The following is a 25,767-nucleotide window of genomic DNA, read 5'->3' as shown; positions in this document are numbered from 1 at the left end:
AAACCCAGATCTTACTGGAAACTGTGGAATTTCTCACACTGGTTTCAAGAGAATTGAAAACCATTCTGGGCTTTATGTACATGTTCTTAATATCCCCAGATAAGACCATCAACCATCTGGAATAATTTCCCATTTTAGGCTTTCTGCACCTTCTTCCAAGGTGTCTGGCACAGGGTTCAGATAAGACAATGCTTGTCCAACCAAATGCAGTAATGCTTGTGTGATGAAAAATGAATGCCACAAAAAAAAAAAAAAAAAGGAAAAAGTTGAGGATATAGCTGATGTGGATCCAGAACAATCTTAGTAACAATACTAAAAATCAGTTGCAATAAAACCATCCACAGGAAATGTTTAGATTTTGATTTAGATTTAGACTCCTACAGACAAAGAGATAGGAGATATTCAGATGAGTGACCCCTTTTTGAAAGACAGATTCAGTAGCAAACCTTCTTCAGGATCCTTTCCCTGAAGAAGATGAGGAGAAGCTGAAGTCAGCAGGGAAAATGCTGGGTAAAAGTCAGAGTCAAGGCAGTTCAGAGCAGTAAGTAGATTGCAACAGCAGCACTGGTTCTCCTCAGTGATGTGCTGAGGAGGAAATCACAGTGCAGGCAACAACTATGCTAAGTAATGTTGATTAAAAGTTTGGAAACGATAAATAAGAAGGGTGCTTTGGAAGACACACAAATCGAAGTAACACTTTTAAAGTGTGAATGATACATGCAAATTCCAAACCGGGTCCTCAGCACTCCTTCATCACTTCCTCAACACCTAAGCCTGGACATGCATGACATCTTCCTGCTACTCACAGGTTTCTTCAGACAATAAGTGATGGCAAAAGGGTCTGGTTCCAACAGCCCTGACTGGTGATGTAATTTCTGAATAATCAAAGTTGCATCATACGTGCAACTAAAGGAGCATGGTTTGGTATCACAGTCCACAGCACCTCCATCGGATATTACACCACTGCAAGAAGTGGGAAAAACGCTCCACAGGAACTGGCATGTTTAACCCTTGGAAGACAAATGACTTTCACAACCAAGTGACCCATAGCTTCCAAAAATTATACAAATCCCATAGAAGGTGGAATGGAAGCCACCCCAGGCATATCACCAGACACTTTGACTTGCAGAAAAATAAAAAGCACCTTCAAGTCTGTTTATACCAAATGTTGCCAAAAAATCAAAACTAAGAATCTGTTAGAGACTCACTCCAAATACAGCAGTGCTGCTGCCTCTGTCCCTCTGACTCTGCTATGCTCTTTAACAGGTATGTGCTCTTCTAAAACACAATTTGAAGCAGGGGCAGCAAGCGGAGAGGTTTCCAAATTCATACTACATTTTACATTGTTTCTGTAAAGCTGCTTTCACATTTTAGGAACCTGGTCAACTAACTCATGAGTAAACATTTTTAATAGTTTACTCAGCTCTGCATGACAGCAGAATTAAACTCTCCCAGTTGTATGATCCTTCTGTCAGGCTTACAGGTAGTAGATTAGAAGGAACAGTTAAGAACTCAGGATCAAAGGTAATTTAAAAAGACTGCCATGTATAAACAATATCTAGATCATTGCACAAACCCTCTGGAGTGTCAAAGGCAACTACAAAGTTCAAGCTAGTAATAAAACTTCCTGCTCAATTAATAAAATTTTCAAAAGAAGCAGACAGCAAGTTTCAGCTTCCCAGAAGAGAGCACCTATTAGGGACAAACAACCAGGGCAGAGCAGAAAACTTAAGAGACAGCTCATTAACAGTATTTCCTTGGTGATAAAATCTTAGGGAAGGATATACTGGTCCTCCAGTTCAATGGTCCCAGGTGCTTCTTCTCAAAACTCAGGAAAGTACAGTCTATATGAATGAAGTAAGAAAAAATAAAACCAGAAAATCCATGTCAACATTGTCTACACAACAATATTCATCTGAAGAACAAACCCACCAGTGTGTGCCTGCAGAGACAGAGTAAATTGCCAACAGAGGCAAAAGAGCAAAAACTGAGGTCAGAAAGGGAAAGTTCCAAAGTAGAGACTTGTGGAGGGGTAAGAGGATGCCTGTCAGCCCAGCAGCACCCACAGAAGCAGTCCAGCAGTGGTATTTCTCCCCTGTAGGTAATTTATAAGATTGCAGATATATTCTTCTCTGATTACGAAAGTTACTAAAATTATTCGAGACACAAGAAGCCCAAACCCTCGGCAGCTGTCTTTTATGCAGAGCCTATTTTTTAATTTTTATAGAAACAAACCCAATATGAGGTGCAGCAGTAGGCACAGAGGTAGGAGGTGAAAATTAAATGCAATCTGACAAAAGGTTATCACAGTGTTACAAGAAAACTCAGTCTTGCTGTGCCATTCTCAGGATTTTTCTCACTTGAAAAAAAGGATTTAAGCAGACAATTAGAAGCAGAGCATCCAAGACTACTGAAACTACTTCAGCCTTCTGCCTTTCACATAAACCTTGAATTATATGACACCACACACAGCACGGTTAACGCTCCTGCTCAGACTTGACATTTGCTAAGAGAATTACATGAGTCTGAAATGGTAGAGGTGAGGACCCACTTTCTCAAATTCATGTCACAGTTGCCTTGTTCAAGGGCAAAGCTCCTCCTGTCTTCTGCAGGCAGAGGAGAGAGACTTGAAATAAAACTTCAAAGGACTTCAAACCATGTTCAGCTGTAATGGAAATTCAACAGGACATAGATATTTAAGTCGTATTTAGTCCTTTTGAACACATCAGGCTCAAAACCATCACTCATAAAATCTTCCCAGTGTGGATGACTCAGTCATCTCCAATCACAGGAAATATATAATAATTAATGACCAATGAGTAGCAACAGCTTGAAAAAGTTAAAGAAACACATGGGCTCTTCAGAAGTTAAGAAATACACAGGCCCTTCAAACATCTTTTTTTCTTCCTCCCACCATATGTATATAACTGTACTCTCTAAATGACACAGACCCAAAGCACAAGTCTTTTGGAGTGTCTTCACTTCCAGCTAAAACATCTGACAATTTTTTCTCTTCTGGCACAACTATTAACCACCTAGCAGCCTGGAATGGCGGCTGTTAGGTAATAGCTTTTGTAAGGAGATATTGTGTTCCAAAAAACTAAAACTCCTGCTTTCCTGAGTCTTTTCCCATTTTATATATAAGATTTTTTTTTTTAAATAATGTATTTAATTTTAAGCAGAAAAGTAAATTAAGAAAACCCTGCAAACAAAGCCAGTCTAAAACATTACTGGTTTTTATTTAATCTCCTTCAAATTTTTAAAAGCAATGTCTGTATTAGACAACAGAATTGTAGTCTCACAGCTAATGACCTGCAGTTGAGCTGTCTGACACGAGCAAAATGACTCTCCAGTGAGGGAGATGAGCACTGGGTCCTGCAGCACAAACCTGGCAATGGTGGCTGTGCAGAGGCCTAGACTGAGCTCACTGTATTGATCTTAGAGCAACTATATAAAAACAAGGATTTTCTTTGATGATATTGCTCAAGTGGTTTTCTGAGAACAAAAGTACTTATTTTCATGCCTCAGGTATTGTTTTTATTTGAACAGAAAGGGAAATTGTTTGTTTTAAATCTTTTGAGGCTTCCCCAGTAATGTTAGCAATAATCCTCTATTTTATCAAAAAGAGTTTCAAAGAAGCAACAGTAAGTAAATAGCCTGGTTTGTCAATTCCTTCCCTAATATGTAACCTGCCAAAAAAAGTCTACTGAGACTTCCTATTCCATGATCTACAGATCTTAGTAATTACTTTGTATTATACCCTTCTTATATATACACAGTGCCTCTCATCTCTTAACTTGTATTATTGATTTCCTGAAAATTATATGATCTTCTCTTAATATCCCTAAATATTCATATAACTTAATGTGTATTTTCCCCCCTAGAACAAAATCCACCTGTCCAATATATACACCTACTGTTTCGGTGTAATCATTACAACTTCCAAACCTAAAAGATCTTTAAGTTCCACTGCCCTCACTTGTTATTCCAGATTCTAAGTGAAACAGGATCCTGTTAGCCAAAACTGAACACCCACTCACAAAAACTCAATTATCTCACTCTTTCATACACAGGCACACACACATGCATGCAGTAACGAAATGCTTCAGATAAAACAAATGATTCTACATTTCACACAAAACAAGAGTATGTCTGAGGTGAACATTCAGCTGTTGCTTCCTATAGATCTTCATGGGTTTCTTTTAAGCATCTGCTTGTCCAGGTCAGGACAAAATCAGCAGCAGCACTGAACTGTCACAACAAAGTCTTTTTAAACCTTTTGGAAGGCTCTGGAGATCTCAGAACACGTGTCCAGGACTTTGACAAACTTGTAAAATCCTCCTACTGTCCCTTTTTATAAAGTTCAGCTTCTCCTTACGAAACCTACTTCTTCATAGACTGGAAAACAACCTCCTTCCACCATACTGGCATATACCAGTACACACCTCCACATTCCCACTAAACCCTCACAGTGCAAATGCCATCAGTAACAGCAGTGCCAAGACGAGCAAGGCTGTGCTTGACCCTGTAACTGCAACACCACAGAGAGGCTCTGTTCCCTCTCCTTCTCACCATTCCCTGTGCAGAGGTAGAGGTACAAGTATTGACTGGCACAAGGACGTGTCCCCAGCCTGAAAGTCCCAACACTAAAACCCCTCCCTTAAGCAATGCTGGCATTGGCATCCCTGCTGCCCCACCACAGCTCCTGCAGGGGGAACTGTACGGCACCTGCACCTGGGGTTCAGGAGCTCCAGGCAGGACAGCCCAGTGCAGCACAGTGATGGCTTCTGAGCACCATCTGAGCCCTCTGGCACTGCCTGCCCTGCCTTCGGCAGCAGAAGCCACATAGACTTTGCAGTAGAGTCCACGGGTAGCTAAGGCTTAAAGGTTTGGAGCTAATTAACACAGCACACCTGTAGGGAAACCAGCTGTGCCCCTGCAGCTTCCCCACTTCACCCATACTGTTTAGAAAGAAAGGACAAAGCATTTGGCAATAGGGGCAAGAGCCTAATTCAGGAACATAACAAAGCAGGTGAAGCTGCAGAGACAAAATCAAAAATCAAACTAAAACTACTATGTGCAGCACTGGATCTGTGAGCAACCTGACACATAGTCAGAATACAGGTTAAACTGGACTGCTATTTGGGGAAAAAGGACCTGTTTGGTAAACCAGCAGATCTGACACCTCTTGAGCAACTGAAACAGTCCATAACAGCTAATGACATCTGTGATGAGAAAAAGATGGCTGTTCTACTGAGCATAGTGGGAACTTACACCTGTAACTTGCTGTGCTACCTAACAGCTCCTGTTACACCAGCAGACAGCAAAGCATGTGCCAAGACTATGTGAATCATACAGAGCTCCCAGCCCACTGACACTGTGTGGCCACAGAGCCTTTCCACTTTCACAGACATAATAAAAGAAAAGATTCCCAAAGCTCAACACATGGCTGAAATAAAAAAATTAACAAAGCACTGCCAGTTATGACAAAACAAGATGATGCACAAAGGGGATTAACTCACAAGCAATAAGCAAAGGGAAGCAATGCAAAACCAGGTACTGACGGCATCAAATGTGACTCTGAAGCATCAAGGTCTGGCTCAGATCTCACCACCAATACGGAGCATTTGTGCAGCTGCCCAGCCACGTGATGAGGACAAGAGCACATGCTGCACCAAATGGTGTACAGTATGACACCCCTTATTGCTTTCAACCTGCATTTTCTTTCTTATGCTTAGTAACTTTTCATGCTATGTCTGTGCCAGGGAGCTGCAATATCATCACTTCAATGTTTCCTGAACAAAAGCGTGCCGTGAACAGAACAATGTCAGGGTGTGCTTGCAGTGTCACAATCAATTTCATAATGCAAATGAACCTTGGGTCAAAGGTAAACCCTGTAGGAAATGTAAAAAATGGCAACATATACAGAAGTTGTACAAATCTCAAGGAATTACAATCATATTCTTTCAGAAAGATATAGAGTGACATAAGAAAGCACAACCAGCTGAAGAAGAATGTGCCGGAGAACTTTGTACTTCTTAGCTGGGCAGTTACATTTGGAGCCCACAGAACACAGGGCACAAGTGCCAAGCCCAGGGGACAATAAAGTACTTCATATAGACAGACATATATACTCCTCCAGCTAGTAGGGGTGAGATATAAAATGAAGAGCCTTCTGCTGTTTTCATGATTTCACATCAGAATTATGGAGTTACTAAAATGGATTTGGTTGCAGAGGGAGCACTCCCTCTGCACATGCACAGGGAAATCCACACTGCTATCACAGCGAAGCTGACATGTAACTGTCAGCAGCTTGTGCTAAAAATACTAAGCTGGGAACTGAATGGGTTGGATATTACTCTGGAGAGAGAAATTTCAACTGCAGTGACAAAGCATGAAGTATTTCCAAGGTCCAGCCTCAAAATAATAACTTCTGGGTAGAGCAAGTGGAAGTCAGAGGAAGGTACCACTAGCCAAGAAATCAAAGGAAAACAAAAGCTGTGTTTGACAAAAGACTGGTGCCTTCATCTTGAAATCCTACTGAGTATTTGCTGTGAAATAAAGGCAGAAAGAAATTCAGTACTTAGAAAATGCAAGAATTTCATCTAAGGCTTTACTGGAGTATTGAAACATCCCTTTAGTGTAAGCAGTGGAAAAAAGAAACATAGGACTCCCCAGTCCGTGTTTTTTCAGGATTACAATTTAACCAATACCGTAAGTGGAGACACATGCTCTCCTTAGGTACAGGACATTTTTCTCAGTGACTCTTAGTCGATTTTTCTCCAAGAATTATCTACCTAAAACCTATTTATACGAAGGGAAATTGGAGAGAGAGAAGGAATAAGTGTTGTAAGTAACACACAAGAGCATATTCAAGAAGACAGACTGGTGAGAGTATGGTAAAAATGTTTCAGGTCCTGCAAATTTACCCAAATAATAAAAATTGAAGTTGTCACAAATTACACACAGGATTTCAGTGACGCTTATTCAAATAAATAGATCCTAACTTACTACACTGTTTCTTTGCCTCTGAGTTGAATCTGAGACCTCCCTGTGGCACTGGAGCAGTAATTCTGTCTGCTCTCTGATCCCCCTGAAACACGTACTGTTTTGCTGCCATGTTATTAGCCCTTTTCAGAATGTAATAATGCTGACACAGAAAAGGGATGAAAGAGCTTAGCCTGGAACGTTAAAGACACTCCCCAGTTCGGCTACCAAAACCACTGTGATCGTGTTTACCTCTGAGTTCAGCTTTCCCCAGTCAGGAAAACCCTGACTGAAGAGAAGCAGTGCAGCTGTGTGCTCCAGCTGTGACAGCGAGCTCTAACACACCACCCAAGAGGCACATGGAGATCCCTCAGCACATCTGCCAGGGAGAGGAGGGCAGGGGCACTAAAGCAGCACAAGACAAAATTAACATGTTCTCCATAATACAGACTAAATCCCACCACTGACACAGGACAGGGAACCACAAAAACTTGGAAAATGAGCTCTTACTGGTTATAATACATATGGCTGTGAGGAATGGACTCATGCACACTCAAATTGTTCCTGGTTTTCTTTGCACTGAAAGAGCAGCCATAAAGCTCTCAAGGTCTCTCCTTTTTCGCACCAGACTTTTATTACTATACGCTCTGGGGCTTGCAAACACCAGAAAAGTACTAGTTCCCTGCAAAAGTGAAAATGTCTTGTGGTTGGAGGTCCTGAATGAACAATGAAATAATGTCTGCTTTTTCGTGTCCAAAGATGCTTCAGTGTATTCTTTCGTAATGGCAGCATATGTATATAGGACATATTTGACCACTCCTCTGTTCTTTATTTTATTTTACAAAGTCATTCTAAAACTACCAAGTATTCTGCATTAATTTAATAAGTCCAAAACAGATGGTAGATGTGTTAAAACTCTGGCCTTCAAGGATTGGAAGTTGTAACAGATTGCAAGTGGCAGTGGAACTCTACTCTAATCCAGAGTTCCAGTTATTTTGTTCAAGAAAATGGTATTAAACATGTCACCCTCAGCTCCTTTCCAGGCTGCTACAGATGAATTAGTGAAAAGATTTATTGAGACATAAATAACCAATTTGTCCTACAACCTTGGATGAATGTCACTTACAAAACAAACAAGAGTACAAATGTTCAACTGGTCAATGTGAAGGCAGTCTGTTTACAAACATTTACAAACTTGTCAGGAGCAATGTGGTGGATACCATGGAACTGAAGGTTAATTTGTTGGGGGACTTTAGGACAAAAATAATGTAATAAAATGGCCACGAATAACCACATCTAAAGTTCTAGCTTCTACCAGGGGAAAGGAGGATATTAAAAAATTGTTACTGATAGAAAATCAAAAAATTATTTGAATGCTTCAGCAATTCACAACAAACTGGAGCTGTTTTATGTTTTATAGAAGAGCCATAAGTCCATCTCCCCCAGTATATACCTTCAAAACAGCCAGTGGTGAATACTGAGGGAGTAAAGAGTGTCAGCAATGTCACAGAAATGCTCTATAGCAAGATGACCTAGAGAAAAATCCAAATGTTCAACAAAACCAAACACACTCACGTATGGGGCTTGCCAAGGAGACTTCAGCCTTGCCACTATTACAAGTGCCTTCCAGCTTGTCATAGGAACTGCGACAAGACTGGAAATTGCAAGTACCACTAATGGGAGAGCACAGCATGGGAGGGGAAAAACCCTTAGAACTTCTGAAGCCCAGGACTGCCTCCTATGGAGGAAGCCATTGAGCCTTTCCAAGCACAGCAGCACAAAAAGGAACTTGGTTGTGGCACTCGTAGAGTAGTGAATGAATGCATTTACTGAGAATATAACATTTCTCTGCATTCTGGGTTCCCACACTCACCCTTCTAAATAGCATGTAAGACAGCAAGGACAAAACAACTGGCAATTGAAGAAGGAAGGAGAAAGTGTAGAACAAGTTGGAGCCACCCTCAGATTCTGCCACAGCATCGTGTAACTGTGTGTGTGTCTGAGTGTGTGTGACTCACTCAATACCATACAGCTCAGAGAGACTCCAACATCAAGACAGCACAGACCAATACCTGCGGAAGCTGCACTCTATTTAAAGTGCCTGAGAACAAAAAAGGGCTCTGTGAGGAGTCTGGAAAAGCAAGCAGGGGGGGAATAAACCACAACCAACCAACCAACAAACTCAACAAAACAAATACCCAAAAGTTTTGAAGGTCTGTGTACACAAACTTAAAAGATTGAGTCATTCTGGTCCTTTGTCACTGTACATCAAACCCTGTGGCTCATTCAAACCACTATTTCAAATGCATGGCATCTTTAGAAGAAGTCTCAGCTGAAACTCATGTTACAAGGCTCTGCATGCATTCACACTTGACACAGGCAAGGAGGGTTTTTTGGAGGGTGTTGGTTTTTTATAAAGAAGACAGACTTAAGATGTGTTTCAGTAGGACAGTGTAATTACAGGCTGCAATTTCAATTTCATTTACTTCTGTTGCATCTTATGATGGCTTAACATTTCCCAGAGAAACAATTACAGGACAATGCTAAGAATACAATTTACTGTCTCCAATCTTCATGAATATGTAGAATTCATTCCACCCAATGCCACATTTCATTTCTAACCCTGCAGTGTTTACTTTACACCACAAATATCAGAGAGAAGTGTCTTTATACATTTTATGGACATACTGTATATTATTCAAACTTGTACAGATTTGCAACCTTAGCCAAAAGTTTGGTTCTAAATAAATAAATCATACTGTAATAATAACAGCTATCATGATTTAAACAATAGTGACTGGAGACAAACTGAGACTGGGATTTTATCCTTCTATATATTCTGTGGATACAGAGTTGCAAATAATCCCCTGGCCAAAAGGTCAGGGGATTTTTCTTCTTCTAAAATAAAGACCCAAAGGACATGAAAGGGATGTAACACATGGGCAGAATAAGCATATGTTGTAGCAGTTATTCCAGTTTTGATCATGGCCCCAGTGATGAGAAGTCCTGTGTAAGAAGCACTGGCTAGCCTTCAAAAGTCTTCAAGCCAAGAAAAGAAGGAAGAGGAATAATGAGAAAATTATCTCACCTGCCTTTTTTCTTCCTCTGTGTAGGTCAAAGTATTGGCTGCAATACATTTAGTATCTATCATTGTCCAGAAAAGGGAATTATGTTTGCAGCCTTCTGCCTCACCGCTTTATAAAGGCCAGTTTGCCCACACCTGCAGCATGGCCATATCCCATGGGTCTACTCACTGCTTATCAATATGACAGCAAACACACCCAATTGCTATGAAACTGCTCTTGTCATGAGCAACAGAAGCAGGAATTGGCTCACAGTAAGCAATTTGAAAATGGTATCTATTATATGGTCAACTTTAAGGTAATTTTTTTGCTCTATTAGCAGCCTTCTGAACCTGGTTTTCTAAGGAAAAAAGAAGATTATGAAAAAGAATTGTGTTGGCTGAGTATCCCATGAATAACTTGTGAGCCCATTTCCCACTGTTAGCCTGATCTGACAGATAGGCATTCTTCTGAAGTCATTAACTTCCGAAAAGTTTTCAGGAGGTATGCATTTAGATAGCAATTGTAGCCCTCAGCAGTGCCTTCACCAGGAGATATGACCCCAGCATGACCCTCAGTCCCTATTAGACATCAGGATCCACACAGCAAAGGGACTGTATGAATGGTGCCACTATGGAAAAGCCTCTAATTGGTGCCCATACAAATCAGACATCAGGTAATATAATCATCTCTCTCTCACACTTGAGATCAGCCCTCAATAGCTCTGCTTCTCACAGAAATGCCATTTTCTTGAAGTCTGTAATTCCCACATCAAATGAGTCTCCTTTCTTTAAAGGCAATGCTCCTCAAAAATGCATCCTCAGAGAACCCTCGGAAAGACAAGGTGTCAATCATACTGAGCAGTTTCTGGAAGGGGCAAGTAACAAGGGAGAATCAGAAACTCAGAGGCAGCTAGAGAAAACTACATTCTGGGGTAAGCTTCCCATGTTTTAATTACACAGAAGCAAAGTCTGCTTTGCTGATTAAACAAGCTTTTGTTTGTCACTATCCACCTCTTACACACTTGAAAACACACAGACTGTCTTACTTCCAATCAAACTTTCTTCTCAGAGCAGCACCCAGCTGGTGGGGGATGTGACTGAGGTGTGCAGAAGAGCACCCAGCAGCTGCAACTGGTAAGCTCAGCTCCATGGGATGAGCTGCAGCCCTTGCCCATCAGAGGAGAACATGTGCACACAACAATGATGAAATGGGGGCCCTGCTTTTAAAATGGCTTACTGCTCTATTGGTAATTTTTTTTCCACTAACTTTAAACTGAAGCCAAGTGTAACCACAAAATGATTGCTGCCCTCAGCCACTAACAATCTATAGAGCTTCTGGCTGTTCTAACCATCAATCTCATTCAGCTGACTGATGGAGGATGCAGATGAAGGACAAGGAATGCACTTCAAGAAAATCAGCTACTTCTCTTACAAAATTCTCCACCTTCCAGCTAACAGCTCTTTTCAAGCTAATAATGTCAGATGGTCGCCCAACAAGGTACAGTGAAATGAAGAGACACCCCTCTGCCTCTACCCTCTGGCCAAATTTGGCCAGGATCACTCAAATACAATCCAGTGCCCCATGGTGCATTTTCAGATCAAGCTGTTCCTTTCTCCAGCTGTCCTGCGCAGTCAGTCTTCCACATATTATAAACATTTGCATAGTTCTTACAACACAACCTGTGCTGCTGAAGTGCAAGAAAGTAAAATTATGCCAGTAATGAGGGATTTCTCATTTTCATTACTTCCTCTCCTTCTAATTAAATGTGAGTAATGTTGGCAGTATCACCAGTGCACCAGGCCAGCAGTAGTCATTAGTGCAGAGCTTTCCAGAAGCTCTGGTGGTCCACAAACCACCGGCAGCAACAAAAACAGAGGAAGAAACCCAGAGCTGGACCCTAGAATCAGATTAAACAGGTTCTTGTATTTTTTCCCACACAGATCCTGGTGCATTCACTAGTGCTACCTGCCACTTCCTTGGCTCTGTGTTCATACATTTCAGATTTGCACTTTGTGTCTCACAAACCAAGATAAAGCATTCCCAGGGCTGTATTAGTTGGGAATTTAATACGGACCAAACAGCAAAAGAAAGCAAAGTGCCTTGCCTCATCTCTTCATTCAAAAAGGTGAAAAGCAGAGCTCCAGCTGCTCATTTCAGCCATAGTGTGTCCAGCAGGTGGCAACTCCCAAGTTTTCAAGAGACCAGAGATTATTTCGCTGGGTCTTTGGGAGCCTACCCAAGGAAATCAAAACTTTTTGAAGGCCCTGACTGCTTTGTAGCGCATACAAATGTAATATGTTTTAATAATGGAAAGAAGACACACGCATAGAAATAACTAATGGTAAGTCTGATCAATAATAAACTTCTTTGCCTCCTTTCTTTTTGTTGCCATCTCCTCTTTATAACTAGATTTCTAACAACAGCATTTTGCTTTTGCATTTCTCTATTGGTTAAAGCTTTACCTGAAGAGTCAGCTATAGCTACTCAGTTAATTGAAGGGCAAATCGCTAACTCTCTAGGTAGTTTTCCCTAGCACAGGATCTAAGGAAAGCACAAGCCACTGGACACACAAGCACAGCTAGTGCGCTTTCTTTTTTGAGTCTTAAAGGTTTAGGAGCTAAAGTTGAAGCAAGTGGGGATGCTGCATAAGTCAAGGGGATTAAGGGAATGACATTTTTCTTTCTACAGCACTCTCTCAGCCTTTAGGATACATCCCACCTTTTCTAACAAGAAAAAATTTTTAAAAAAAGAGAAGGCACCAGAGCCTTGGATTAAAAGCACAGAAAGAAAAAAGTTCATTTTACTGACTGTAAAGAAAACCCATGTCTGGAGGACAGAATGTGGAAAACAAATGTTCTTCCCTGGGTACATCACAGAGAAATATAAATATTTCATTATGAAAAATATTCTGCTCTGTGATCTTCTGAGGTGCTCTTCAGTCTCAAGGGTTCAGCAATTCAACAAGTGAAAATCGAAGTCCATAAAAATGAATGAAGCCAGGCAAGTATTCTGTATCAGGTGACAAAAGTTATTTTGGGAGCTTACAAACCAGTGAGTGCAGTGATACAATGATGGCTCGTCTGCATCTGGCACTATTCCAGGAAATGGCCTCTGAATGGCAATTCCCATTAGAGAAGCAGTGCTGTTCTCCAATATTGTTTTGCCCATGTTTCAGGACCTTAATACCCCAGAGTAGTTGCAAATGCACCAAGAGCAATTTGTGCAGGACTCCTCATGGAGAAATGAGCTATTCTAGGAATATCTAATTCTTTTCTTTACATTAATAGCTGCTAGTCTGCTGTACCAATGGACTGATTCAGCATCAACACTGACAAGGCACTTCAGCCTCTGACACTTGTGAAGGAGCTTTGTGTTCCCTTTAACCATTGGAAAGGGGAGGAGAAATTTGCTCTGTTTTCACAGTTATACAACAGCTTTTAAACATTTTACAGCATGAGCACAGTTCCTAATCCAACAAAGCTTGCCAGGAACATTTAAAATCAAGGTCTCAGAGAATTTGCTTCCTATAAATTCACCAGTATTATAAGAAAAGGATCTTTTCCTCAGAAATGCAGCACCAATCCCACTGGAGTTGCACAGGGCTGAGGACTGTTTTCTGCCACACTATGGGAAAGATAGCTGAAAGTACTGGGAAATAGGCTGTAGGGATGCACAAAATGTACTGGAGTTAATGAATAGGAACAGGAAGCAGATGATGAAAATATGATTTCTGATGGAAATCAAAGCATTTTCTCAAAACAATCAAAAGCAGGAACAAGCTGTAATAGACATTTAATTAATTTAATGCAATGACTGCTCTCAAAACATGAAAAAAAAATCTTCTTTCTACTTAAACTATCATCTGTTACTAACCAACTACCTAGAGAAGGGTGGAGAGGAAAGGTGGAACCAGCAAAACTTCTGTGAGCATGTATGCAAAGAGAATCCTATCTTCTTGCAGAGATGCTTTTCCTTTAATTTCACAAAGTAAAACATGACAGATAACTGAAAACAAGATGAAAAACAAAACAGCATCATCAACCTGTAATCATTCTACGATTTCTGATCACTAGAAATGGCAATTTTTTTCTGCTTATACTAAGGAGAGGCTAGCCAGTACCCTTAAAAATCATCTCTTTTTAGTTACTTTCTTCACTGTGAGAAGGTGAAGAGCTGCATCTATTATAACTACATGCTGTGCAAACCTCATTTGGACATGATCATCATCCATCACTCCTGCTGTGCAGGTAGCATGTGAAAGGGAAACAAAACAGAGATCGTGCTGCAGCATTTGACACCACCCACTCCCCTGCTTCAGCTCACCAAGAACCTGGCTGCCACATGGGTATTCTCTTTTTGGGACCCCCATCTTTTCTCTCCCTCCAAGCATAGCTTGGAGCAGCTCTGATGGTTTCAGGGAGGAGACAGAAACCTTTCTTTCTCCCCCAGAGCATTAAGGCTTTCCTAGTGAAAAGCATGCCAAAGATCTATATTATGTGCAACCGTGCATCTGTAAATAAACACACCTTGCCTTTGTAAAGACACAGACATTACCTGCAGCAGTACCTCTTCTTATCACACAGATATGTTTCAGTGGAAGATGAACACTGCAAGAGGAACCAGACTGCCTGTATCCTTTGAGGCAGTGCTGTGCACAGTCCTGAAGAGAGCTATTAATGCCAGCATCTTACTGCTTTTCTCTAGCACACACTTCAACTAACTGTCAGTGCTATCCATAATCTCGACCAGGGACAGTCAGGAGACGCACAAGAATGCATGAAAGATAGCAGTTGTCTTTTTCAGAAAGGTCTGGAGTAAGCTGCAATAAATATTAGATGATTTTTAGGGGAGCAGCAGCAACCACAGTTAGCCTTGAAAGACAGAATGCAGCCTTACCAACACTCTTTTCACCAGCTTTACATAGGATGCAAAGAGAGCACCCTCCTTGTGTTTCACAGCCCTGGTTAGTGCTGTGCCAGTTCAGGGGAGCTGCACTAGTTTATCACACCCCGGTATTACTTGGGTCAGCAGAAGTTGCCTGCACTTTGTGTTCTGTGATGCACTGCAGCACGCCTGGCTTTGAACCGCTGTACAGCAGCGCACACCGGAGAACAGCTCTCTCCATCTCACTCACAGCCCCCCGAGCACCTCCAACAGCTCACGAGAGCATAGACCACCAGTAACACGGATACAGTAACACCCAGCTGCAAACACACAGCCCCTCCTTAAGTGCCAAGACAGGAGGGGTGTCACTCCATAATACACCTTATTTCCCTCAGCACGCTAATAAGCCACTTGGGAAGAAAAACCCATTTAAAGGCATCTCCTGAGGATCTTGCAACAGACCTTCCCACGCAGGATTCTGGACAAGAAACACTTGAACTAGAAATCCCGTCCTGCCCTAGCAAATATGCTGCTCCCTTTCTTACAGGACAAACAGCACTGGATCCCCCTGCACTGCACTTCTTTAGTCTCCAGCTACAACCTACACTCCATTACGTGGGAGTGAAGTGCCCAGCCACCCTTGTTGCTGAGATCCACCTCATTTATTAAAAGGATGATGACACACGCATGCCTCGTAGTGATTTGATAAGCTCCTGTCACAGAGTAGCAGCCCCAGAAGCAGAGAGGAGTGCTCTGCTCTCTCTCCACCCACGTCTTCAACAGGGAATGGCAATGCCAGGACCCACCACTGACTGTAACAGAGAATGATTACCTAGAGATTCCCCACACAGGCTTTAATGCTGTGATGTACCAAGTGTGTCATCAGCAATGGAGCAACGGATGTAAGCACGTGCTCAACTTACAAGCATAAATGGCCCCACTGATTTCTCTAGGACTATGCATAACTTTTGAGGCAAACACACATAAGAATAAAAGATTGGGGCACGAAAAAGAGTGTACAGCTCTCACTGGAACAAAGTGATGAAGGCATTCATGCAACTGACCTCTATAAATACACCCTTTCATCCTGTACCAGTTTTGAAACACAGTTGAGGGCCAGGAAATGAGAGGATGAAAAAAACCCTCAGTAGGTTATCTACACAATTAATGAGGCCACAGAAACAGTAGCCTAGGCACCATTTTGTTCAACTCCTAAGTTTAAAAGCAGCAACAAGTTCACCTTCCGTCTTAGTAAACAGACACAAACGCAACCGTCTCGCGGTTCCAAACATGTACTCACCCAGAAGAGAAGGTTGAAAACAAACATTAGGTACTTGATACACTGCAGGCAGTTGTGAGCCATGCTGCACCTCTTCAGTTCTAGGAGAAAAATAAATGAGAGATCCAGGTAAAAGACAACGTACTTGTTTCCCTTGGGGGTCGTGTACTTAGCCTTGGTGGCCTTCGGGCCTGGGTTGGTATGAAATCCAAAAAAAGAGTTGCTGGCAGCCCCAAACTGGCCACCATACATGCTGCTGTAGCGACGGAAGGCGCCATTTGGGAAACTGTAATCCTTGCTGTCCAGGGAAGGGCTCCTGTGATAGGTCGACTCATCGGTGCTGGACCTGCGCATGGTGGCTTCAGCTGTCCCGTTTCTGGTGCTCTGACAGCCGTCGGGCGAAAGGCTGGTGATCCTCCTTCCTCCTCCTCGCTAGGAATCCCCTATTGCTTTGCACCAGCTGTTCTTTTGTCTGCCATCCTGCCAAGGAGTTACGCGTGCTGTGCGGCAGCAAAGTTGGTGAACTGAAGTCTGCTTAGCCAGGAGTTAGGGAGCAGCGTGCTTCCACATGAGAAAGACTTCTGCACAAGTAAACATTCCCGTCACTGTCACGATCGTCCCTCCCGGCCCACCCCGCTATCAGGGAAGGAAAAATCAGAGAGAGATATACTGTACCCAGAGCAAAGAATTTTAAAAAAAGGAACCGTGGCCTCGCTCGGCTCACAAATGCCATATAAAACCCCGGCTCCACATGCCACACACAGACAAGAGAGTGCCGCTGCCCGAGACCCGCGGCAGGGCAGGAATTATCCGAAAGGCGAGCAGCTGCCGTGGCCCTTTCCTCCCGGCCACATCGCTGTGCCCCGAGCCGCCGGGCTCACTTCGCGCATTCCCGCATCCCGTTCCCGCGGCGGGCGCCTGTGGCACGCCAGCCCCGGCGCTCCATTCCCGGAGCAGCCGCCCCTCCTCCGAGCGCCGCGCCAATGGCGCTGCCCGCCCGCCCGGCCGCGCCCCGCCCGCCCCGGCCCGGCCCCGGCCCGCACCCGCGCCCTCACAGCCCCGCCCGGGGCCGCGGGCTCCCTCCCCCTGCCCCGAAACTCTGAGCACGGGGAAACCGCGCGGAGCCCGAACCTGGGTGCAGGTGGCTTTTGAGGGGCTGCCCGGATACACAGGCGGCGCTGCCGAAAGGAACGGGAATAAGTAAGTGCTGTGAAGGTTTCGTACGCAAAAGCGCTGGGGATGCTCCGCGGGGAGCGGGGTCAGGACAGGCCGTGCTCCCCTTGCCGAAAGGCTCGTTTGTTCCGCTGCAGATCCATCACCGGGATGTTCCTAATTCGCTCAGTCCCACGGAATCATCACTCAGCACAACGTGTGGCCAGCTCATTTGTCCCCCTGTCAGAAGGCACTGATCGGCATCCAGCTCCGTACGCTGGGGAGCACTTCCCTAAAATCTGACAGCTCCCACAGGCAGTAAAGAGTTGAAAATGTGCCACACAACTTCTTCGTGAAGGAAAAATCTTACTGAAACTGTGACAATTACAGTATTAACACTCAGGAAAGCAAGACTCATTTACCATCTTTGGCCTCAAATTCCCTGTGCAAGTAACTCACTTGTCTCTGTATGTGCCACCTCCTCTCTGCCTTCCTCCTCTCCTCCTCTGTCTGCCTTTTGATTTTGACTGTAACCTACTGGAGCCAAGTCAAAAGATGGCTGGCTAACACTTTTTTTTAAAGGCCTGCCCAGCAGAGAATTAATCAAGATGAAAACAGGTTTTCTTCATGAAGCATCTTGCCAGTCTCAGCATAAATCAAGAGACACGGACACCAATTAATTAAAGAACAAATTAGTTGAAGTAAAATGAGCTGGTTTTACACATAGCCTGAGCAGTTTGCCCCTGCAAACCACCCTCTAATTCTGTTAATTTATAAACTGCAAACCTAGAGTCTAATTAATTCTCTTCATTTCCTCCACAAACTATAAATACAGTGACCGTACCTAGTGCAAGCTTTAGAGAGAAAGAACCTGAGCAAAAAACACACGGGTAATAACTCCTGCACCACGTGTTTCAGTAATTCTGATGACTTACAGCTTTTCCACTTTTTGATTTCCCTATCTCTAAAATTAGACACACTTCAGAGCCATGATGGAGGTCAGTTTTCTGCTCTTCTTCCCTCCCTTTCCTGCACGATATGAACTCTGTCCCCTTAAAGGAATCTTCCTTCCCTAGCACATAAAGATGGTCCTGTGGAAACAGATCTGTTCTTGGTCTGAGTTTCCAATATAGTATTAATTTTTCCTGTGGTACCAAACAGTTCTGTCCCCAGCCTTTCTCCACACCTGTATTACAACTAGACCAGTTTGGCAATAGAAACCCAAAGATGATTCAAGTATTTCCTACATCCTCTGTCAGTATACAAACATGCCTGTGCACAGAGCTTCACATTAAATGGTGAAAGAAAACCTGGGTACAGCTCAGCACACAAATTATGCTGAAACAGTGACAAGTCAGATAACTGTTATTTAACAAGGGTGCCCATGGTACTGCATTTAACAGAGGAGAATCTGGCATATTTACCGTAAACTAGGCAACTAAAGCCCCAAAGGCAGCTCATTGCTATCAGGATAAAAAAAGGGTTAGAAATCACTTGCTTTTACCTTTCCTGAAGGGAAGAAATCATAAATTCTTAAGAGAATTAAGTCCTTAATATGGGTGGAATAATTTATAAAGCCAAGATCTGAGGTAGAAGGGAGAGTTTCTAAATGTTTCTTCTAAATAAAAAGTAATAAACATCAATACATGGTGGATATAGTTCAGACAGATGCAGAAAATGCTTGAGGAAGGCTGAGGTCCCACATAACCCTTGCAATAAAGGGTACTTTTTCTCCAGCCTCTTTTCACCATCATCCCGTAGCACACCTCATGGAAATGACAACTTTTTAAAGGCACTTTAGTGTAAAATGTAGTTCTTAAGTTGTTGCTGTTCTTTCTCATGACAATACCAACAGCTAATTAGAAACAGAGTCATTTGGGATATAGACATTACAATCACTCTTTTATTAAATCTTCCACGCTAGGAATCCCCATCAGAATCACTAACCTAAATGGGAAATCCTTGAGACAGCAATGTTTCACCAACAGGCTAGCTGCAGCCTGGATGACATGGTTCCATGATGGAGTGATGTCCTGCATGGGAACTGGGGGAAAGCTGATGCCATGAAGATTTTTTGCCTTTTCTTTTATGCCCCTGTTATACCTTTTTTACAACTTCTGTATTCCTAGTGCTTTTTCCCTACATTCTTGGGCTTGTTTGTCAAGCTGAGAGACTAAACATTTTAGAAGCTTCGTAGCTAGAGATCAGTGTGCCCCAGACCCCAAGGTCCTCTCCAGGACACATTCTGTAAACTAAGATAGAACCATCCAGGGGAAGGCTCCTTGGGGAGGGGGCTCACTTGAGCCTCTCCTTGGGGAATCTTTGATAGATATGCTAATTAGTAAAACCCATAATGTTATACCCCATCTTTTGGGGAGGATATTCGGCGGGGTGCATCTTGATGCATATGACCTGGACGTGTGCACCTAAGGATCCTTAAAAACAAATACCAAGGTAAAATCCCTTTTCACCTTCTAACCATGTATGACTCTTGATTTTAAGACCAGGAAAAGGCATCAAAACAACAAAAAGAGAAGGGTTGGTGTACTCTACTCTTGCCCATCCCTGGTACAAAGAGGGTGGAAGGGGCATGCTGGGACCAGTATTGACATTTAAGCTGTTTAACAATAAAGTAATACATGAACCAAGAAGAATAAACGTTGGAAGCATTGCATCACTGGGCCATTGTGTGTAAAGGGTGACTCAAAGGGCAGGTGAATTAGAGTTCTCACAAAACTTTTTGTTAATCACTAAGCCTAAAATCACAGCCTGGACCTAGTGACCTCTGTTCACCTCTGCTTAACATTTATTTTTTCTCTCCCCAGCTGTATCTCTATATTCCCATCTTGTGGCCAATTCATATTGATTCCTCTCCACAAGAAAACAAGCACTGTGCAGTCTTGCCAGCAGAGGTTCAATTTGTATTGATTCTGGTGGCACGCTACCATTTAGGTTATAACAACTCTGTCCCTGCCACTTTGAGTGGAGGGCTGGTAACCCTTCAATGTCTCCAGCCAAAACCCTGGCCCTGAAAGAGAGGAGGCAGCAGTCTCACTCTAATGACATCAGGTGGGCTCCAGGCAATAAACTGTAAAACGTTTGGGCATCAGGGGCAGATCTCTTAACTGTGTTATCCCTCCACCCTTTCTCTGAGCAGCCAAGGCTTCAGCTTTCATCTGAAGACACACAGCTTGTTCAGCACACACTTCCCACCTCACCCTGAGCTGCAGCCACCACGGACCCCACACCACGCTCCCACCTCCCTTAGCTGACTCTACTCTTGGTTTCCCAGTTGTTCTTGCTGCTGCTGCTGCCAGCCCCTGCTGCATCACCTCCACTGGTCATGGCAACAGTCCCATTTAAAGGGGTCATGGGTACCTAGGCCAGTCAGGATGGGGCACGTGCAATACACCTACAACAGAGACACATGAGAGCACGAGCAGCAGTCCTGAGTCCCAGCCTGGGCTGCAGCTGGGGAGTGCTGCTGGACACTGACCCCCAGGGCAGGGACATTGCTGCTGCTGAGGCTGGAGCGGGCTTTGTGTGTGCTCTGAGCTCAAGTGATGGTTAATACGTCAAAACTTTCTACTAGGGATCCCAAGAGAACCTGCCTATCCCCATGGTTTTGGTGAGAGCTGCTTTCTGGCCCTCTTCAGCCTCCTACTCGCCTTTAGCTCCTCCTTTGGTGCACCATGTTTTTCTAGACCCAGCTACTTCTTTGCCTGTTCCACATTCAGGCCTTCCCCTCCTCATGCCCGACTGTGTGTGATGCCTCTGGACCCAAAGGACTCATCAACTGAAGCCAACAGTATTTCAATGTCATGTTAGATCACGCCTTCCTTTTCTTTTGAATTATTTTGTATAGTGCTTTCTCTTCCTCCTCCATGATTTAACACTCACAACCACAAGACACCGGCCCCTTCACCTCACACAAAATGCAGCCTCTAATTCACATCCTCATTAATTTAGTCTTGTAAGTCTTTTAATGGTTGCACTGGTTTTCCCCCCACTAATGCCTCTTGTCATTGTCTTCAAAATTCTGCATACCTGCTCTATCCTCCTAATGAAACAACCCACTCTGCATTGACCTCAACAGACTGTTAAGAAGTGATCCATGAAATAGAATAAATTTTAAAGAATCCTGCTAGAAGCTATTACTGAAATATATTATATAAAACAGGGTATGTATGTGAAAACTGCTCCTGTTCTGCGGCAGAGGGGTGTGCAAAGGCATGCACGTGACAGGTGGCAGCCATTCCCGGTAGTTTCAGTGAACAAAATGACTAAGATGAAACATTACTACAAGAGCAGGATCTTTGTGAGTTAACTAGCTTTGCTTCACGCAACAGCACTGAAATCAGCTAAGGACGATCACCTGAAGAATATATTCCAAATGCTCAACTTTTTAATTTCATGTACATACAGAGATCACCACATAAAAGCGTTAATCAAACCTGTTTGGCCCTGCCTGTCCTTTTCTTCAGCAATGTGCCTGAAGAGAAATCTCTTGTTTCCTCACCCAATGCACTCTTTGCAGCTACTGTTTGGTTATGTTTGCTTCAGTGATGCAGGTTTTGTAGAAACTGTACCTCTTCCAGAAGTCTAAGAGAAACATTATCTCTTCTGACTGGAGGGTGAACCAAAGTTCAGGGCCAGGCTGGCTGTTTCAGCTAGGAGGGAAAAAAGCCTTGTGATGGAGTCTTTGATTTGTTTGCTTTTGTATATTCATTTTGCATGAATATAAATAACTAAGAGCAAAGCAAAGACAGTGAGAAGATGATTTTTAACCTGACAGCCTCACACTGCCTCAGGTTTTCAGTCTCTGCTCAGCCCTGGCCAGGACTGTTTAGTGTCTTCATCAGTGACATACACAGTGGGATCCAGCACACCCTCACCAAATTTGCAGATGTCACCAAGCCGAGTGGTGCAGTTAACACACCTGAGGGATGGGATGCCATCCATAGGGATCTGGGCAAGCTCTAAAAGTGGGCCCATGGAAACCTCATGAGGTTCAACAACACCAAGTGCAAGGTGCTGCACCTGGGTTGGGGCAACCTCCATTATCAAGCTGGGGGATGAAGGGATTGAGAGCAGCCCTGCCCAGAAGGACTTCGGGGTACTGGCCAGCATGGCCAGCAGGTTGAAGGGGGTGATTCTGCCCCTCTGCTCTGATGAAAGGCCATGTGGAATAGTACATCCCGCTCTGGAGTCCTCAGTTCAAGGAAGACATGGACCTGTTGGGAGTGGGTCAGGAGGAGGGCCCTAAAAGAATCAGTGGGCTGGAACCTTACCTAATGGGAAAGGCTAAAAGAGTTCAGGTTGTTCATCCTGGAGAAGAAAAGACTCCAGGGAGACCTCATTGCAGTCTTTCAGTACCTAAATGGGGCTTAAGAAAGATGGGGACTGACTTTTTAATAGGACCTGTAGCAATAGGATAAGGGGTAATGTTTTTAAATTTAAAAAGGGTAGATTCAGACTACATAAAAGGAAGAAATTTTTTACAATGAGGGAGGAGATGAAATACTGGAGGAAGTTGTCCAAAGAGGTTGTAGATGCCCCATCCCTGGAAATACTCAAGGTCAATTCAAGCAGCAATCAACAGGTTTCCTCCCTAAATCCTGCTCTCTCCTAAAAATTCACATGGTGCAATGAGTCTGCACATGTTGCCAAAGACTTTAAGAGAGGCGCAAGTGGCTCAGGAGGGGAGCAATAAAGCCAGTTCCCGAACCAAAAGCAAGACACATTAAAGCAGCCCCCTGAGAAACAGGTAAGTCAAGCAATATCAGTTCTACTCTGGGCTGCAGGTCCTCCAGCTCAGAGAGTATCACCACGGGGTTGTAAACGGAGCATATCTCTGGAATCTTTTGTTATAGAAAGAAATAGGAATGTTTTCTAATAAGTGAAGCAGAAGATAGTATGCTTCACTGCAAACTCAAACATACCACATACCTACGATCCCAGACCTTCCCTTTTATTTCCAGGGTCCTTGCTCATCCATTAGCAATTTCAGTATCAGTAAAACATTACAGTTGCTGGAAACAAGACAAGCCCTGGATTGCATGGGCAGAAGAAGACAATCAGACATTCTAGAGATTTCCTCAGCTAATACAAAAATCTGTTGATATTCACAGTTGTACCTACAACCACTTGAAATATTTACTGATGCCTCCAACAAAACTTTGAAAACACATTCCAGTCACAAGCAATTTCACTTATATAGCAGACTTCAGGGTTGGTTGGTTTGTTGTTTGGTTGGTTTTTTTCATTTTCTTTCTTTTTTTTTTTCCTTTATAGATAAGGAAATTTGCATTAAAAAATCTTCAATACCTAATAGCTCATCTCCTTCTGCTCACATGTCACCTGAAGTCATGATCTTTGGTTTATGGCACAATTAGTTGCTATGGAAATAACATAATCATAGACACAGAGAAAATATTATAGGTATGATATGCAATGCTCTTTATTTAAGCCTGTGAACAAGTAACTTTGCAGAAACCTCATTCCTTTTTACGTGTTCTCATCTGCATAACTGCTGCCATCACCTCTTCCTATGCATTCAGACTCACTGCTATTCCTACATGCATGACTCACACTAAGGGCATTTCCTTCACCCACACTGGAGCTTCTGTGTGTCCAGTGCTGAGAGTGTACACACGCAGAATAGCTGGTGCCATGTCAGACTAAACAAACAAAATCTCTTTTAAAATTACCTGGTATTGGCCCCCAAAACCCTGTGCACCACAGAGCTCCCTCGCCTTTTGTGCTTTCCAGGCTTTTGTCATCCTGTTCTTTGCTAATGATTTCTTTTGTCCAATAGTAAAAATTTTAGAGTAAGGAGATTCCTTGTTTCCTCAGCAAATTCTGCATATTTGAGCCCTGCACAGAGAGGATTATTGCTGCAGATTAAAGACAAGCAGTGCCAGTCTGTGAACTCCTGAAGAAGCAGAAGCCCCATTTCCCTCTTAATGTCTTCAGTAGTAAAGAATGAAAAAGCAGAAATAAAGAACCCATCTGACACCCTGTACAAGAAGAGTTGTAGCCCAAATTAAACTTTTGTCAAGACCTATCTTTGCGGTGTCAGCAGGTCTTAGCAGCACAGATGCAATTTATGTGCTAGTTTTCTTAAAATCAGGTTACTTCTCTAACCTGAGAGATCAGCTGACATTCAAAGAAATACCACTTCAAACACTCATGTGGTACTCAGGATCTTCCTGTCAAGTATAAAGTAAACAGACATGAAAATCTTTAAACTGCACAGTTCCAATGAAAGGAGAAAGTTATTGTGAAAGCAGAAGCAGACAAAACAAAACAATGACTTAAAAAAACTCAAGGATTCAATAATGTTCACTAACTACTGTCTGCCTTTTAACATCTTTATGGATTTTTTCCTTGGAGATTCAAAATGGATTCTCTACTTGTCTTGCATCCTTGAAAACAAGACTAAGGTTTTGCACGCATGTAAGCATGAAGCAAGTTCATATAACCATATTTCAGCTCCATTTCCAAAGCAATGAAGGCCCAGAAGCGCTCACTGACCTCACAGGCACCCGAGCGAGCGCTCAGCACATTTGAGAATCAGGTCACAGAGAATACATTTCAACTGAGTACTCAACCACAGTTTTCACTGCTTTGAGATATTCGTGTTCTAAAATAGTAAGCACACATTTAAATTCTTTTAAGAGTGGGATTGTACACAAGCAGGAGAAATGCAGTGTTTCAAAGGCTTCAGATCAAGCTAGACTCTGCACATGCTGCTGTAGTGGATGGAATTCCTCCCTGAGCACACACCTTTGAGGCTGCTGATCTGCAGATCTGCTGGCTGGGAGGTGCCTTCAGCCAAAAGAACAGGGTTTGAAATGGGGTAAGGAGCTCTCCTACCAACAGCTCAGTCAGTAGATGTGAGCGAGCACGCCAAGACCCCGGAGCTGGCCAGAGAAGTGATCTCTGCTGCTGCACTGCTGGGCCTGCATCCTTCTCTTCATAGCCAAAAGTCCTCAATTTGCTCACAGCTCCCTTAGGCTCCCCCCTAAATGCACTTACTTTTTTAAAAAAGGGACTGAAAATAACCTCTCTAAGGGAGCAACAGATGTACTTCTTTTCATCTTGAAAGATAACTTCTTGGAGTAAACAAAATTTTTTATGATATGGAAGTTATGTCACACCAACTTGATGCATTTCTTGCAATGCAAGGTGTGTTGGAGAGACCTTAAAATTAAAACTGGAATATAAAAGAGCCTCCAACAAATTAAAAGAGCATTTGAAAGGGCATAATAAACAAAACCACTACGTGATAATTAAATATGTATATGAAAATGCAATGAAGTTGTACAAAGTAAATGCAAGTGGCCATATATCTTCTTATATATTAGATTATCAGCTATTGTTTCCTTTCTTAATATT

General features: G+C 42.9%; 1 protein-coding gene across 5 annotated transcripts in view; it reads right to left on the bottom strand.

Moving 5' to 3' along the window:
* TSPAN4 (tetraspanin 4) overlaps positions 1-25,767 on the bottom strand; it is a 429,626-nt gene that overhangs the window by 177,420 nt on the left and 226,439 nt on the right. For 2 of the 5 annotated variants that reach the window (XM_032110832.1, XM_032110831.1), the window contains one exon: positions 16,237-16,316. The exons of 2 other annotated variants lie outside the window; for them this stretch is intronic. In XM_032110832.1, coding sequence (XP_031966723.1) covers positions 16,237-16,299 — 63 coding nt within the window. In that variant the 5' untranslated portion in view covers positions 16,300-16,316. Of the gene's footprint in view, positions 1-16,236; positions 16,840-25,767 lie in introns of those variants that run through there. One more of the 5 variants, XM_032110830.1, reaches the window with a different exon arrangement.

The sequence above is a fragment of the Corvus moneduloides genome, chromosome 6 (assembly GCF_009650955.1).
Source record: "Corvus moneduloides isolate bCorMon1 chromosome 6, bCorMon1.pri, whole genome shotgun sequence".
Lineage (NCBI taxonomy): Eukaryota > Metazoa > Chordata > Aves > Passeriformes > Corvidae > Corvus > Corvus moneduloides.
The sequence above is the reverse complement of the archived record's forward strand: the minus strand, read 5'-3'. Positions and strand labels throughout refer to the sequence as shown.